Source organism: Saimiri boliviensis, chromosome X (assembly GCF_048565385.1).
Source record: "Saimiri boliviensis isolate mSaiBol1 chromosome X, mSaiBol1.pri, whole genome shotgun sequence".
NCBI lineage: Eukaryota > Metazoa > Chordata > Mammalia > Primates > Cebidae > Saimiri > Saimiri boliviensis.
Window position 1 is genome coordinate 37,793,578 of NC_133470.1, and position 17,380 is coordinate 37,810,957.

General features: G+C 41.6%; 1 protein-coding gene across 6 annotated transcripts in view; it reads left to right on the forward strand.

Annotated features, from left to right (window-relative positions):
- USP9X (ubiquitin specific peptidase 9 X-linked) overlaps window positions 1-5,086 on the forward strand; it is a 153,585-nt gene extending 148,499 nt beyond the window's left edge. For all 6 annotated transcript variants that reach the window (XM_074392152.1, XM_074392155.1, XM_074392154.1 and 3 more), the window contains one exon: window positions 869-5,086. In XM_074392152.1, coding sequence (XP_074248253.1) covers window positions 869-1,006 — 138 coding nt within the window. In that variant the 3' untranslated portion in view covers window positions 1,007-5,086. The remainder of the gene's footprint in view (window positions 1-868) is intronic.
- Window positions 5,087-17,380: the final 12,294 nt, after the last annotated feature.

Consider the following 17,380-nt stretch of genomic DNA (forward strand, 5'->3'; position numbering starts at 1 on the left):
GGCAGGTGGATCACAAGGTCAGGAGTTCGAGACCAGCCTGGCCAACATGGTGAAATCCTGTCTCTAGTAAAAATAATTAGTCGGGCGTGGTGGCACGTGCTTGTAGTCCCAGCTACTCAAGAGACTGAGGCAGGAGAATTGCTTGAACCCGGAAGACAGAGGTTGCACTGAGCCAAGATCGCACCACCACACTCTATATCCTGGAGACAGAGCGAGGTTCCCGCTAAAAAAAAAAAAAAAAAGCCTAAAGTCTTGGCTTGGCTGATGGAGTATGTACAGAGAAATGAGAGCACTGTAGGGTTCAGATGTTTAAAAAGGTTAGGGAACCAAATCTACAAGGAAGGTTAACTTAGTTTGGCCCCGAGAAAACTCTATGTTAATCATGCCTGGTTACTTTATCGTCTTGAACATTGTTCTGTTTTTAATCAGCATTATTGTGAGTTCAGGGTTACTGCTTCTGCAGATCTCATATCATGGTTAATCAGTTGGATTTAGCATGTGGAAGACTCAACAGATGCTCACAGATCATTCTCTGACAAATTTTTACCAAGGGCAACAGTGGGTTAATCCTTTATTTGCCAGACTTGAGTCTTGATAATTTTTGGCACTGAAAATCACTTTGGCCAAAGATTTCTGTGGACCTAACAGTCACTGCCCTTATTCAGAGCAGTGGGGTTTGCATTTACACTTTGTTTTTCTCTTTCAGGCCTTTTGTTTTGTTTTGTTTTTGCACTATAATAGCGCAAGGGTATTTACAGAGTAAGTCCCAAGAATAAAAGTTTATATTTCCAGAGACTTGGGACCATGATTTTGAAGTTGTTTTACGATGTGAAAAGTTTTAACATGCAGATCTCTTCTCCTTTCCTAGAATAATCATGTGCATGGACAGCCATATACCGGCCCAGCGGCACATCACATGAACAACCCTCAGAGAACTGGCCAACGAGCACAAGAAAATTATGAAGGCAGTGAAGAAGTATCCCCACCTCAAACCAAGGATCAATGAAATGCACATAATTAATTGGTTCCATCAAGACTGTGCACCCAGGCCTTACAGTCCAACCTTTTTCTGTGTCTGGCTAATATTTAAAACTAGAAAAACTATTCCTAATCATGGAGTGGAGAGTTTATTCACTGTCTTATCTGCAGAAATTTGCTGTCAATATATAACCCGCCTGCAGTGGAAAGTGTATAGTGTTTTGTAATAAATGGCCTGATGCTAATGTGTAAATGGCAAAGGTGTATATAGTATATTAATGTTGACTGTTAATTCTTAAGCAAGAAACTTTTTTCTTGTTGAGATTCACAGATCTACAGAAATTACAAAAGTTAATTTTCTTGTTATACCCACTGCACTCTGCAACCAGTGTTGCCTGCCTCATGGCAGTAGAATCAGCTCCTTTACAAAAAAAAAAAAAAATAGCAACAACAAAACAGAGCCCATACATGTCAGCCACACCAATAGTTTCATGTTAATTCTTTGCCACTGGAGTCCGTTTTGCTATGAGCAATGTAAGGCTGGTACCCTTTAAATTACTTGGTTGATGTGGAAAATTGGTGATGTAACACTGTTCCTAGGTTTTTTTCATTGCCTTTTTATTCTGATACTAGGTTAATCACTTTGAAGCTATAGTTATGCTGTAACATTTAGCATGGCTTCACACCAAGTTAGTGTAGCCAATGAGGAAAAAGTTACCGTAATGACAGCAGTTGTCCGAGAAGTGACAGCTGTATTACTCAGAGCTTTTACTTCTTACACCTAGAATATTAAAATATAAAACAACGGGAGAAATGTGACAAGCAGGCTGTTTTCAGTTGCACATACGTTCCTTATATATAATGTTTGACAGTTCAATCTCTGGGTGGGATAAAGAACACTTAAGTATCAGTAATGGGAATTTTAAAAGATTTAAAACAAATATGCAAAAATTTGCTATACCAAGATGCTGGAGCATAATAGAAGACTGTATTTGGTGTGCTTGTTTTATTTCTTTGGTAGACTTTATTAGGTGAATCTTCTGAAACTTTCCTTCTGCTGGATCCCAGTGACGTGGAAGTCATCAGAACCCCACGGTACTTGGAGTACCTCTCTGCACCAAGATAGCTGGCTGATTTTCTGCTCAGTCACAATTTTACTTGAAAGCAAGAATTGTCCTAGCTCCTTTTCCATTATTCCAGAAAGTCTAACGTTCAAAGCAGGGTCTAATTAAAAAAGAAACTACTGGTTAGTTACTATAATTGAGATACCACAATTTCAGAATAAACATTTGATTAAAAATAAGGAACTCCTCAGTTAATACTGTATTTAAAAGAATTGGTAACTTGAATGTGTGTAATTTTTTGGAACCTGTCTAAAAACCAAATACCCCTACAAACAGATACAGCCCACCATATTCTATTTAAATATTTTGCTGTTTTATTTTATAGAAATTATTTTGCTGAATTCACAAATAGAATTTGATTTAAGAAGAACTTTTTGTCCTGTGGTGTGTTTTTGGTTTTTGTTTTTCTTTTTTTTTTTGTTTTTGTTTTTTTTTTCTTTTTTTTTGGTTACTTTTTGGTCCTTTTTTTAGAGAGGACTGGATATTATTAAAATTTATTCTGTGCATAGCCTGCTTAGGCATGACACCGATTCAGGATTTCAGTCACATTCAGTTTTTGTGCACAGAAAGATTTGACCTTTGGCCCTTTACTGAAGATTTTGAGAAATCAGGACGTTGACACTGTAAAAGTTTCCTAACATAATCTTGTACTTTTTATATGTTTTTTATATACATGTATATTTAATGAGCACAAGCTTGGTTGTATTTTTTACAATTCAGTTAATAGGGACATGTTTTGTCAAGGCTACAGCTGGAGCAGAACAAAGCAGAATCAATAGAGCATTGCATTATTTTGTGATTAAAAGGGGCAGGTATTTAAGATGAAGCTTTGGGTATATTATTTGTAGTACTCTATAGTCAATCTGTGCTTCTAGGTGTTCCTGTAATAGGAAATTTTGACACCAGATAGTTTAAGTTTGAGTGAAAGTCAACAGTATTTGCAATTCCAATTGATTTTGTTTTGGAAATGGAGGCTCTGTTGCCCAGGCTGGAGTGCAATGGCATGGTCTCAGCTCACTGCAACCTCCGTCTCCCAGGTTCAAGTGGTTCTGCCTCAGCCTCCCAAGTAGCTGGGATTACAGGCACTCACTACCACGTCCAGCTAATTTGTTTTTTTGTAGAGACGGGTTTCACCGTGTTGGCCAGGCTGGTCTTGAACTCCTGACCTCAGGTGATCCACCTGCCTTGCCCTCCCAGAGTGCTGAGATTACAGGCATGAGTCACCATCCACCACACATGGCTCCAGTTGATAGTTTTTTAATTTAAAAGTTTGTCGGTTTCAAGCTCCTTCAATGAGTGAAATAACTATTTGGAGGAGTTACTGTTGTTAAGTATACCATCTCACCATCTGAGAGGCGATTTATATATTTCCTGCTCCTTAACAAAATATGTAATGTACTTAAAAACTTTAATGACTTCCTAGATGAGAAAAATCTTGACATATAAAAGGCTGTGAATATTTCTACTTGGAAGAAGAGCCCAACTTTGATTACTTTGAATTTACAAGCCCCCTTGTGCAGGTGAGGGGCTCGTGAATCGTTTTTTGTCTCCATTTGAGGAAGAGTGGTTTGTGTTGTACCAGGAGCAAGGGAAAGTGAATGGAGTTATTTTTGTTTGTGCAAATTATTTTCTATATTTAACTCTTAAGCATTAATGTTTAACCAGAAATTTAAAAATGCATGTTACTATAAGAGCAACGTAGTGGTGATTTTGAGGTCTTTCTGAACATAAATGGCACATTTTAAATTTCAAGTCTTCAAAGTGCCTAAGGATTATTTAGTTATCCCTCAACTGATTTTTTGAGCCATATATTTCCTATTTTAAATGTTTGCAGAATCACCAGTCTTCCTTTGAAAGAAGTAGCCCCCAGAATTCTAAATGACATGATTATAGAAGACAGTAAGTAGAATGTGTTAACATAAAGACTGAAGATATTCTAGTTGTAAAACCGTGTGAACAAGGGCTTTTGCCCTATTGTATCTAAGTATTTCAGTGAACAACTTGGTAAAAACCATATTGCTGCTGTTTCTAAGCCCTCCACCAACTGAATGTTCATGCTTAGCATTGTAGAGGCAGAAATAGCATATTTGGGGTTTTTTCTTTCGTTGATTTTTTTCTCCTGGTGATAATTTTCCAGCCTTGTGTCTTTTAGCTATTGTGTATACAAATTCAGAATTATGAAAATGTTTTCTATTTTTTTTTCCATGATTAACTTAGTGAATTATAACTTAAATCCTTAATCCTAGTAGTGGTTAGAAAGATGAGGAGACTTTTTTATTTGACTTACATTTGTAAATGAAAACAAGTCTGTGAATATTCAGATGACTACTTCAAAGTAGTTCTTTCAGTTTATTAGTATTTTTCCAGCTTATGTTCTCCCATGAGCTATTTTACTTTGCTGAATTTTGTGGCTAATTTGGTGGATATATCCTGCCTTATTAAGGATTATTAGCTGGATAAGAAAATTGCCTTTTCATTGTAAGTGCCCAGTTTTGGTCTCTAGTTTGAAGGTACTACATACTGCCGATAAAGGAAAACAACACTCCCCCACACCCCAGTTTTTGTGTTACTAAGAAAAAAAAAACTGCTAGTTTCATAGTAGGACTCAACCAGAATTGGTCCTACACATATGTGAGTGTTAGTTTTTGAAAATAAGGTTTTTGAGTGTGATAAAACACTACAGAAGTGCTAAGTGTATTGAGAATTTGCTGCCGATTGTGTTTATAACAATTATTTTTACGTTTGCAGAAATGTAGCACTTTCCCTCCAAATTTATAGGTGTAAGAGAAGTGGGGGCAAGGTGCACCACATTTTAAAGCTGCAAATGTGTGAAAATTTATTTTGAGATCCAGATTCCCAAAAGGAAATTTCACCACCCAAGTCATGCACTTCTTAGCCTTTTACAAGCCAACAGACTGACATGAAGATTGTTCACGGTTCCTAAGATTTAGCACATATACAAAAATAAAACTTTATAAATTAAATTTCGGTTTTCCCTTTATTTATTAATACAAGATTTCTAAACAGAATGTAGAGGCGTAATAGAGCTGAAGGGAGTTTTTTAAAGGGAAATGTTTATGAGGAATTTAGCTGTCATTGTGTATATCCAAAGTGGATTCACACCTAAGAAGCTCAAAGAAAGGAGTTGTGATCTAATTGTAGACTTTATAGTTAAAACTTAAGATTCGACAAACTGGTGTTTCACAGTTCTCTTAAATTGGAAATAAAGCAGACCACATGTTTTGAGGGGAGCCACAGAAGTGAAAATTCAGTTAACTCTAGCATGTTCCATCTGCTGTTTTTTAGTGTCTAGAAATAGCTCTTTGTTGTCATGTCCCAGGGAAATAAGATTTCCACAGAAACCTGGCGGTGCTTTCCTAAAGTTGGGTGACTTAAAGAACTGCTAAAAGACGTATCTTAGATTTTCATTGGATTTAATGTCACTGATTTCTTTTAAATGGAAAACTAACTTTTCTGCAATTTGGAAAACTCCTTCCAGTTGGATTAGACTGTATTTCAACTATTTTTAGCTACCTGAGTACATCTAACTGAGAATCCACATAGCTGCCAGTATTTTGATTTGCTTCATTGTAATCTGATAACTTACAGATAGGCAAAAAGTTGACATCTTATCTGTGTACTTGAAAGTTTAGATATCTTACTAAAGTTGGGATTACATAAAACATTTCAGTAACTTTAGGGATGTAAAATCTCGAGAAATTTCTTAAACTACAAAAAATTTTCTAAATAGAACAAGTTTCAGAGCCATTTAAATAAAGGTTGGTTATTTTAAAGTCGTTCTATTTACATAGTCAAAACTCAAGAGTAAGATAGGAATCATTTTAGCCATCTGAGTAAACAAGTGTTGTTCGGATCCATTAACACAAGACAGAATATACTGCATTTGAACAAATGCAAGATGCCGTTGGTTACAGGGCATCGCAGCAAGCAAAATCACTGGCTTTCACGGATATTAAAATGTGGGGTGTACCATCTGGTAGTAATCCTTGTCATGACAAATGTCATTTTGCACCTGGAAATAGATTTTTTGTCGTGGTCTTTTCTCACATTGCTTTTTTTTTTCCCCCATTAGTGAAACTTAGGAATCCTATTTGTGTAATTGTTAACAAAGCTGGCCAATTTACAAGTTTATGAAGAAACAGCTTGATGGAACTGAACCTTTGAGGAGTCACCAAATTATGAAGTGTCCTGTGTAAGCGGTCTTCTTGAGGTAGTTTTGTGTCGTAGCTTCTAGTTTTCATATACATTATAGTTAAGACGCCAAGTGGACTTTCTTGCTCTGCCAGAATGGTTCAGCTGCCCTGGACTTGTCTCTCTCTGCCTGTCAAAACACTTCCTATGTTAGAAAAAGTATAGAGGCCGAGTGCAGTGGCTCACGCCTGCAATCCCACCACTTGAGAAGGCTGAGGCAGGCGGATCACCTGAGGTCGGGAGTTGGAGACGAGCCTGGCCAACATAGTGAAACCCTGTCTACTAAAAATAGAAAAATTAACCAGATGTGATGGCGCGCACCTGTAATCCCAGCTACTCAGGAGGCTGAGGCACGAAAACCCTAGAGGCAGAGGTTGCAGTGAGCCAAGATGGCGCCACTGCACTCCAGCCTGGGCGACCCAGTGAGACTGTCTCAAAGTATAGAAACTGGCTTATGTAGCCTTCCCACCGCTAGCCAAACTCCCCAGAGGTAACCAAGTGGGAGGCACCTTGCAAAATAGAATTGTGTTCATTTTCTTTCTTTTTTTTTTTTTTTTTTAAGACTGAGTTTCACTCTTGTTGCTCAGGCTGGAGTGCAATGGTGCGATCTCAGCTTACTGCAACCTCTGCCTGCCGATTCAAGCAATTCTCCTGACTCAGCCTCCCCACTAGCTGGGATTACAGGCATGCGCCACCACGCCCAGCTAATTTTGTATTTTTAGTAGGGATGGGATTTCTTCATGTTGGTCAGGCTGGTCTCGAACTCCTGACCTCAGGTGATCCACCCATCTTGGCCTCCCAAAGTGTTGGGATTACAGGCGTGAGCCACTGTGCCCAGCCTGTGTTAATTTTCTATTTATATTCAACCCTATAAATGTGTTTAAAAACCAAGATGGGTACTTTGGATATTAGGTTTTTCCATGGAGTCCTTTTTAGCAATTCAGTTGCATGAGGAATAGAAATGTATTCTTAACAGTGTTGCTGCTGTGTTTCTTAAATCATTTGCCATTAATTCTCTCATGTTCTCATCTAATTCTTCCCGCACCCATTAAAACATTGGGTACACCTTTGGAGTTCAGAAGTAAGGATAATTTCGACTGAGTCTTAATTCCCATGCTACTGGGACCAACAAGAAGGAAGGATTTGCTTCTTGGAGGTTCAGAATTGCATTCCCTTCTGACCCACCAACTACTGCCTACACAATGGCTGTTAGCAAGAGGAAGCATTTGCAGAATGTCAAGGAAATGAGTCAACATTTAGGGCCCATGGTGTGTTGAGGGAAAACCCTTCAAAATCCATTTTCCTCAGGTGTCCACATGTTTAGGATGCGGCCCTTATTTCTTGATGTAAACTAATGTGTTCTGCTGGGTGATTAAGGAAACAACTTTTTCAGGCTGTGTTTAAAATCAGTCAGAAACCTAGATGGGACTGCTTAAATTTGGTGAGTTAGTACCTTAGCTTACCGAAAATATTAATCAGTAGTACTAGTAATTAGTTCTTCCAACCATCTACTTTCAGAACGTTTTCTTAAGCATTTATTATGACTTTTTTCTAGCAAAATGGGCCTTATGCAGATTCCCAAAATATCTTCTTTAGGAAGTCTGACTTAATCAAAGAATAAATATACTAAAGAGACTTGAAAGCTAAAGCTATTAGGTTGGTTTTAAATAACCAAGCTTTTAGACTGTAGTTAGCCGTTTCTATTGCTCCAAGATTGGATTTATTTTTTTATTTTTATTTTTATTTTTTTGAGACAGAGTCTCGATCTGTGGCCCAGGCTGGAGTACAGTGGTGTGATCTCAGCTCACTGCAACCTCCGCATCCCAGGTTCAAGCGATTTTCCTGTCTCAGACTCCTGAGTAACTGGGATTACAGGCACCCGCCATCATGCCTGACTAATTTTTGTATTTTTGGTAGAGATGGGGTTTCACCATGTTGGCAAGGCTGATCTTGGACTCCTGACCTCAGGTGATCTGCCCACCTCCTCCTCCCAAAGTGCTGCGATTACAGGTGTGAGCCCCCACACCCAGTCCAAGATGGGAATTTGTGTCTAACAGAAAAGCAAAAACCAAAAATTCAGACTTGCTCTAAAATGGTAGCAGGTTTGCCTTACTAATGGCCACTGAAGCTTGGTTTACTAACTCAGTAACGTTAACTGCTAGATAAACTGGATGTTGGATTATTGTTTAGCACTTACCAGCACAGCGTTAGACACTTGAAACTATGCCTCTTATGCTGATATTAGCAAATACTCTTCTTACAGGAAAAATAACTCACTCTTCAAGAGTGCAGGCTGGAAAAAATGTAAAATAGAAATGGCTACAGGATGCTCCTCTGGTTCTGTGTTTTGCTCTAGAAATGGGTGATAAAGTAGCCAAGAGTGACACCTATATTAGGTGCTTTTGAGGAGCGACAATTTATCAATATGCAATCCACATTTAGGCTTTTAACTGCTGTTCCACTATGCCAAAGTGCAATGGGCAATACTCATCACAAAAGCAGCTTGAAGCTGTAAACACAGAAGAGGAATTACTTTTTGAGAAGATGGTTTAACTGTACAAATTTAAAGTCAAGAATTAACCAAAGATCCAAGGCTAAGAACTGAAAGAAAGCATATATAATGTCATACCTGAATCTTCTACTAAATACTGAAGTTTGGCATTAGGTTGGTTTGAAAATAGTTGTTAAAACTTGGCCTTCAGGCCGGGCACGGTGGCTCATGCCTGTAATCCCAGCACTTTGGGAGGCCGAGGTGGTGAGTCACAAGGTCAGGAGTTGTTGACTAGCCTGGCCAACATGATGAAACCCTGTCTCTACTAAAAATACAAAAATTAGCAGAGCGTGATGGCAGGCGCCTGTAATCCCAGCTACTCAGGAGGCTGAGGCAGGAAAATCGCTTGAACCCGGGAGGCAGAGGTTGCAGTGAGCCAAGATGGCGCCATTACACTCCAGCCTGGGCGATAAGAGCAAAACTCCGTGTCAAAACAAACAAAACAAAACAAAACAAAACAAAAAACTTGGCTTTCTAAATTTGACTAGTGAATGGGGGGAAAAGTAAGTTTTTTTTTTATTATTCTGAGTTTGTTTACAGATGTACAAGAGCTAAGATATAGTGTTGCATTTTGTGTCTAGATTAAAAGAAAATACAGTTGCCTAAAATAATATCCCATATTTTAAATTATGCTATACATCAATTGCAGTAATCCCCCCCACCTCCCGCAGTAGTTCTTTGCAATGCATTTAGCGTGAACTCCTGTTGAGGAGCAGCTTTTGTTACAAATTCCATGTGGGATTACAACTTTGAAAACTGAAATACACCTTTCACTTTTTCGTAGCTCTGATTTGAACCTCATTTGAAAATAAGCATATTGAAGATTTACGCTAACACATTTCCAGTGGCTGAGATCAAGTGTTGTAGCCACTACTTTGAGAAGAAAATGTGCTAATGTGCTGTACAAAACACATGGGTCCCAGGAAGAAAATAAAGTAGCAGCTCATATTTTCTTTTCTTTCTTTCTTTTTTTTTTTTTTTTTTTTGAGACGGAGTTTTGCTGTTGTTACCCAGGCTGGAGTGAAATGGCACAATCTCGGCTCACCGCAACCTCCGCCTCCTGGGTTCAAGCAATTCTCCTGCCTCAGCCTCCCGAGTAGCTGGGACTACAGGTGTGCACCACCATGCCCGGCTAATTTTTGTATTTTTAGTAGAGATGGGGTTTCACCTTGCTGACCAAGATGGTCTCGATCTCTTGACCTCGTGATCCACCCGCCTCGGCCTCCCAAAGTGCTGGGATTATAGGCGTGAGCCACCGTGCCCAGCCCTAGCAGCTCATATTTTCAAGTGACAGCAGATTGTACCCCGACTCAGCACCAATCCATCCAGATCCTTTAGCAGCTTTAAAATGTGGATGTCACAGGTCCCAATGGTGACTTCAGTACAGCACCAAACAAGAAGTGAGCGTGTGAGGTCTGTGTTCTGGCCCAGAGGGGCAATGCCTAGGTCTAAGAAAGCAGTCTGTACAGTTCTTCTCAAATCTGGTCTCAACTCCAAATGTTATCCTCTATTAAAAAAATAAAAAGCGGCCGGGCTTGGTGGCTCAAGCCTGTAATCCCAGCACTTTGGGAGGCCGAGGTGGGTGGATCACGAGGTCAAGAGATCAAGACCATCCTGGTCAACAAGGTGAAACCCCGTCTCTACTAAAAATACAAAAAGTTAGCTGGGCATGGTGGTGCGTGCCTGTAATCCCAGCTACTCGGGAGGCTGAGACAGGAGAATTGCCTGAACCCAGGAGGTGGAGGTTGCGGTGAGCCAAGATCACGCCATTGCACTCCAGCTTGGGTAACAAGAGCGAAACTCCGTCTCAAAAAAAAAAAAAAATAATAAATAAATAAATAAATAAATAAATAAATTAAAAGCTTGTTTATTCCTATGAAACCCCACCGTGGTGACTTTGATTAAAAATGCATCTCCTGCCGGGCACAGTGGCTCAAGCCTGTAATCCCAGCACTTTGGGAGGCCGAGGCGGGTGGATCATGAGATCAAGACCATCCTGGTCAACATGGTGAAACCCCGTCTCTACTAAAAATGCAAAAAAATTAGCTGGGCATGGTGGCACGTGCCTGTAATCCCAGCTACTCAGGAGGCTGAGGCAGGAGAATTGCCTGAACCCAGGGGGCGGAGGTTGTGGTGAGCCGAGATCGCGCCATTGCACACTCCAGCCTGGGTAACAAGAGCGAAACTCCGTCTCAAAAAAAAAAAAAAAAAGCATCTCCTTAGGAAAATAACTTGGAATTAAATTTAAAAAAAGAAAAAAAAATGCATCTTCTTTATAGCTTTCCCAAATGGGCTGAATTTAGACTGTCCTACTGGTAGCCATTTGTCAAGTCTCCAAGGCAGGAATATTTTTCTCATCTGCATTTCAAAAACTCTTGTCTTTGTTACAATCAGTTTTCTTTTCATCAGAAGTTAATTTCAGGCCCGGTGCAGTAGCTCAGGCCTGTAATCCCAGCACTTTGGGAGGCTGAGGTGGGCAGATAACCTGAGGTCGGGAATTCAAGACCAGCCTGGCCAACATAGTGAAACCCTGTCTCTACTAAAAATACAAAAATTAGTGGGGCGTAGGGGTGCGTGCCTATAATCCCAGCTACTCAAGAGGCTGAGGCAAGAGAATCACTTGAACCTGGGAGGCAGAGGTTGCAGTGAGCCAAGAGGCTGAGGCAAGAGAATCACTTGAACCTGGGAGGCAGAGGTTGCAGTGAGCCAAGATCACGCCACTGCACTCCAGCCTGGGCAACAGAATGGGACTCCATCTCAAAAAACAAAAAAAGTTAATTTTGCTGTCACAATCACTCAGTAATAATAATGCTGCAAACATGTTATGGGACTGAAGGAAGTATGTAAAGACAGGAGTGAGGGTGGCCATCACAACTGAGGCACAGCTTCTACATGTGTGAAGTGCACTTTGCCTTAAATTGTGTTCGTTCCCAGTTGCTCTCTTGATTTAATTTAGGAGATTGAGGCTGGGCGCGGTGGCTCACGCCTATAATCCCAGCACTTTGGGAGGCCGAGACGTGTGGATCATGAGGTCAAGAGATCGAGACCATCCTGGTCAAGGTGAAACGCCGTCTCTACTATAAATACAAAAAGTTAGCTGGGCATAGTGGTGCACGCCTGTAGTCCCAGCTACTTGGGAGGCTGAGGCGGGAGAATTGCTTGAACCCAGGAGACGACGGAGGTTGCGGTGAGCCGAGATCGAGCCATTGCACTCCAGCCTGGGTAGCAAGATCGAAACTCTGTCTCAAAAAAAAAAACCTCTGGAAAGCTCATCACTCCACGTGCACAGTCATTAATCGTGTCTAAAGTATTTGTGTTTGGTTTGGAGAAATCCTAGTGTCAGGCATATCCTTGCTGGGGTTTTCTGGATATACTCAGTGTCTTTTTTTTTTTTTTTTTTTTTTTTTTAGCAAGAAAAGTCAGCTTTCTTTACAGACAGTTGATGCAACTCACATGTTTAAAAAAAGAAAAAAAAAAAAGAAGAGGGGGTGGGGACGGGGGGAGATGCTGTGGCTCATGCCTGTAATCCCAGCACTTTGGGAGGCCAAGGTAGGTGGATCACCTGAGGTCAGGAGTTTGAGACCAGCCTGGCCAACATAGTGAAACCCCATGTCTACTAAAAATATATAAATTAGCTGGGTGTAGTGGTGGGCGCCTGTAGTCCCAGCTACTCTGGAGGCTGAGGCAGGAGTATCACTTGAACCTGGGAAGTGGAGATTGCAGTGAGCCAAGATTGCACCACTGCACTACAGCCTAGGTGACACAGCGAGAGGGTCTCAGGGGAAAAAAAAAAAAAAGTCAACTAATAAAATCTGTTAGCTTAGAATTTTTTTTTTTTTTTTTGAGAAGGAGTCTCTCTCTGTTGCCCAGGCTGGAGTGTGGTAGAGCAGTTTCAGCTCACTGCAACCTCCTCTTCCCAAGTTAAGTGATTCTCCTACTTCAGCCTCCCACGTAGCTGGGATTACAGGCGGGAGCCACTGCGCCCAGCCAAGGTCACTATTTTTAAGTCTTTATATGTGCACACTGGAACAAAATTCCTTTGACAATGTATGGACTGGGATCCTTGCGCAGTTTTTTTTTTTTTTTGTTTTTTGTTTTTTTTTATTTTGAGACGGAGTTTCGATCTTGTTACCCAGGCTGGAGTGCAATGGCGCGATCTCGGCTCACCGCAACCTCCGCCTCCTGGGTTCAGGCAATTCTCCTGCCTCAGCCTCCTGAGTAGCTGGGATTACAGGCATGTGCCACCATGCCCAGCTAATTTTTTGTATTTTTAGTAGAGACGGGGTTTCACCATGTTGACCAGGATGGTCTCGATCTCTCGACCTCGTGATCCACCCGCCTCAGCCTCCCAAAGTGCTGGGATTACAGGCTTGAGCCACCGTGCCCGGCCTCCTTGTGCAGTTTTAAAGCTAAACCTTTAAGCTTTAACAGCTTAGATTATAATAACATCTGTAAATGGCATTGCAATATCAATGGAATTTCCTTTTCAAATAATCTGGATCTCTAACTGGACTAGCTGTAGGACAACTAAACTTGACAATAGCATCTTTTTCAGAGTAGGACTGGATATTACAGAATTTTACCCAATATTTTGTTAGGATTGTCTTCATTTTAAAGTGTTAACTTTAAATATTTAAGTTTCTTCTACCATGTCTGTAAGGCCGGTTGCCTCGCTGGGAGCCGGATGGACAACACCCACCCCTCTCCATGTCTGATAACAGCATTATCATTCCGGATGCCTTACTCAGTATCTGGCTTCTCCATGCGGGCTCCCCTCACCCATTTCTGCATTCTGCTTCCAGATCTATGTCCAGCACTGGACTATGCACTCTCAGCACTAAACTATGCATTTGAACCTGCCAAAATTTTGGAAGAATCCCGCCATGCCTTACCCAATGGCAGCTTGCTCCATACATCCTTAGCCAGCCCACTCCCAATAAGTCCCACCTCCCTACCTATAGTGGCTTGCCCAGTCCAGGCCCTGTCTCCCTACAACTAATGAAATTGCCTATGCTTTGTTTCCCCAATATCCAATCAATCGCCTCTAACCCCTATAAAACCCCCTGCCCTGAGAAGTTAGGTGCGACTTCTCCGGCCCCATCCCGGACTATAGAACCTCACCCGGGAGCTGAATAAATGGGATTTTCATTTTCATATACTGGCCTCAGTTTCCTCATTTCGACTCGGCAATATACCTTACAATGTCATATATATATATATATATATATATATATATATATATTTTTTTTTTTTTTTTTTTTTTTTTTTTTTTGAGAAGGAGTTTTACTCTTGTTGCCCAGGCTGGAATGCATGGTGCGATCTCAGCTTACTGCAACCTCCGCCTCCCGGGTTCAAGTGATTCTCCTGTCTCAGACTCTTGAGTAGCTGGGATTACAGACATGCACCACCACACCCGGCTAATTTTGTATTTTTAGTAGAAGCAGGGTTTCACCATGTTGGTCAGGCTGGTCCTCAGGTGATCCATGTGCCTCCACCTTCCAATGTGCTGGGATTACAGACTTGAGCCACTGTGCCCAGGTCAAGTTTTTTTTTATATAAATTTTGAAGGTAATTAATGAGTTTAAGCCCACCATATGCACACTTACATTTATATGCACACCACCACTCATGAAAAATCACTCCTTGGGACTGATGACTCAGTTGCACACTTTAAAGTCTGTCACTTACTGCCGGGCACGGTGGCTCAAGCCTGTAATCCCAGCACTTTGGGAGGCCGAGGTGGGTGGATCACGAGGTCAAGAGATCAAGACCATCCTGGTCAACATGGTGAAACCCCGTCTCTCCTAAAAATACAAAAAATTAGCTGGGCATGGTGGTGCGTGCCCGTAATCCCAGCTACTCAGGAGGCTGAGGCAGGAGAATTGCCTGAACCCAGGAGGCAGAGGTTGCAGTGACCCGAGATCGCGCCATTGCACTCCAGCCTGGGTAACAAGAGCGAAACTCCGTCTCAAAAAAAAAAAAAAAAAAAAGTCTGTCATTTAGCTGTTGCTCATTATGACTTTTTTTCTTTTTTTTTTGGCCATTACTCTCATCCACCATCTGATGGGTGAGCAGCAAAGCAAGGAGGTGAAAATTAAATCGTCCTCTTTGCTACTTGACAAGAGCTTGGTACCAGGTAGCTAACACTAATTGTGATAACCTGCGTTTTGCCAGCTAAAACTAACTCTCTCTTTCTCAGACTAAAAGCTGTTCAGGCTTTATGTTAGCTTCTTGAGCTGGACAGACTCCATCTTAGCTTCTTCATTTTAGTTATTTTCCCACCATTAAGTATGTGACTAGTATGTAGCTGGGGCAGGCTGACACTGGGCACCTTCAGGAATGCATTTGCTGATAAGGGGTGGGGTTAAGTGGTACCAGCAGAGCCTGGAAATGCAGGTGCTGTTGAGTGCCCAGAGCCCCCGTTATCTATAAGTTGTCTGTCTTTCATGACAGCTTTACCCCTCGCACCCGGAACTGTTTTATTTCTCATGTACTAGTTTATCTTTTAACTTTTTGCTTAATCTGCTTTTGTGAAAAATTTGCTTCAGCTAAGTTCCCCCTCCCTTTTAAAACTAGGGTATAAACGACCACCTAACTTTTTCTTAGGGGCCAAGAAAATTTTGGGCGTTAGCCACCTCTTGGTCGCCGGCGTAATAAAGGACTCATAATTCAATCTCAGAGTGGGGCCTATTCCTTGACTCGCTCCGGTACAACATAATAAATAAAAACCGGGGCCCCAGCGCAGTGGCTCACGCCTGTAATCCCAGCACTTTGGGAAGCCGAGGCAGGTGGATCACCTGAGGTCAGAAGTTAAAGGCCAGCCTGGTCAACATGGTGAAACCCTGTCTCTATTAAAAATATCAAAATAAGCTGGGCATGGTGGGACATGCCTGTAGTCCCAGCTACTCGGGAGGCTGAGGCAAGAGAATCGCTTGAACCTGGGAGGTGGAGGTTGCAGTGAGCTGAGATTGAACCCACTCCAGCCTAGGTGACAGAGCAAGACTCAGTCTCAAATAAATAAATAAATAAATAAATAAATAAAATGTTAAGAACAATTCCGTACATAAGTTAGAACTTCCGAGGTTGAAAGGAGCCCTGCTACCCCAGCTTTTGGGACTGCACTCAGAATGACTGTGCCAATGAGGCTGGCCCCTTGGGCAGGCTTGTGAGCAAACTTAGCATAACCATCAGGTATTCCTGGGACACCTGCTATGTCCCCGTGTCATACATACATATTACCAGGACACCTTCATGTGTCCAACATTGTTGTACATAGATTTTAGTAAATAGCCAGCATTGAGAAGATTCCCCCTCCCAATTCAAACTCTTATGAATTGTGTACAGCCTCTTTGGTATGGAAAAGCTTAGTATAAGAACAGTGTGTGAGACCTGCTGACCTGCAGCACTCTTGTGAACTGTCCCTCTCTTTTTGTCTGGCTACAGTCCTTTTTTTTTTTTTTTTTTTTTTTTTTGAGACAAAGTCTCGGTCTTGTCTCTTGTTGCCCAGGCTGGAGTGCAGTGGCTTGATAGCCGCTCACTGCAACCTCCACCTCCCAGGTTCAAGTTGCAGCCTCTTGAGTAGCTGGGATCACAGGTGCCTATCTCCATGCCTGGCTCATTTTTTGTATTTTTAGTAGAGACAGGGTTTCACCATGTTGGCCAGGCTGGTCTCAAACTCCTGACCTCAGGTGATCCGTCTGCTTTGGCATCCCAAAGCATTGGGATTACAGGCATGAGCCACCATGCCTGGCCTCCAGTCCTTTCTTAAGGGCCACTGCAGCCCTTGCTGCCCTTGACTTTGTACCATGAGGAAAGGGAAAGCAAGTTCAAGTGTACAGCAAAGAATCCAATCATTTTCAATTAAAATTAATTCAAACAAAATACAAAGAAAAGTAACCAGAGTTGGGCAAGACAATATTCCTTAACTGTGTATATGTTCAAAATCTGAATGCATAAAATATTAAAGAAAATAGTAAATACAAGGAAGCAACTGAAAAGCGAACACCATGCACCAACCACTGGGTTGCATCCACCTATCCAGGTAACCATGCAATCCTGAACTTACCAATTTTTCCATTTTCATTCTAAGCTGGGCCAGGCGTGGTGGCGCAAGCCTGTAATCCTAGCACTTTGGGAGGCCAAGGCGGGCGGATCACTTGAGGACCAGCCTGGCCAATATGGTAAAACCCTGTCTCTACTAAAAAAAAAAAAAAAAAGAAAGCTGGGCTTGATGGCTCATGCCTGTAATTCCAGCACTTTGGGAAGGCAAGGTGGATGGATCACCTGAGGTCAGGAGTTCAAGAAATCCTGTCTTTACTAAAAACACAAAAATTAGCCGGGTGTGGTGGCGTGTACCTGTAGTCCCAGCTACTCAGGAGGCTGAGACAGGAGAATTGCTTGAACCTGGGAAGCGGAGGTTGCAGTGAGCCTAAATCGCGCCACTGCACTCCAGCCTGGGTAACAGAGCAAGACTTCGTCTCAAAAAAAAAAAAAAAAAAAAAAAAAAAGCTGGCTC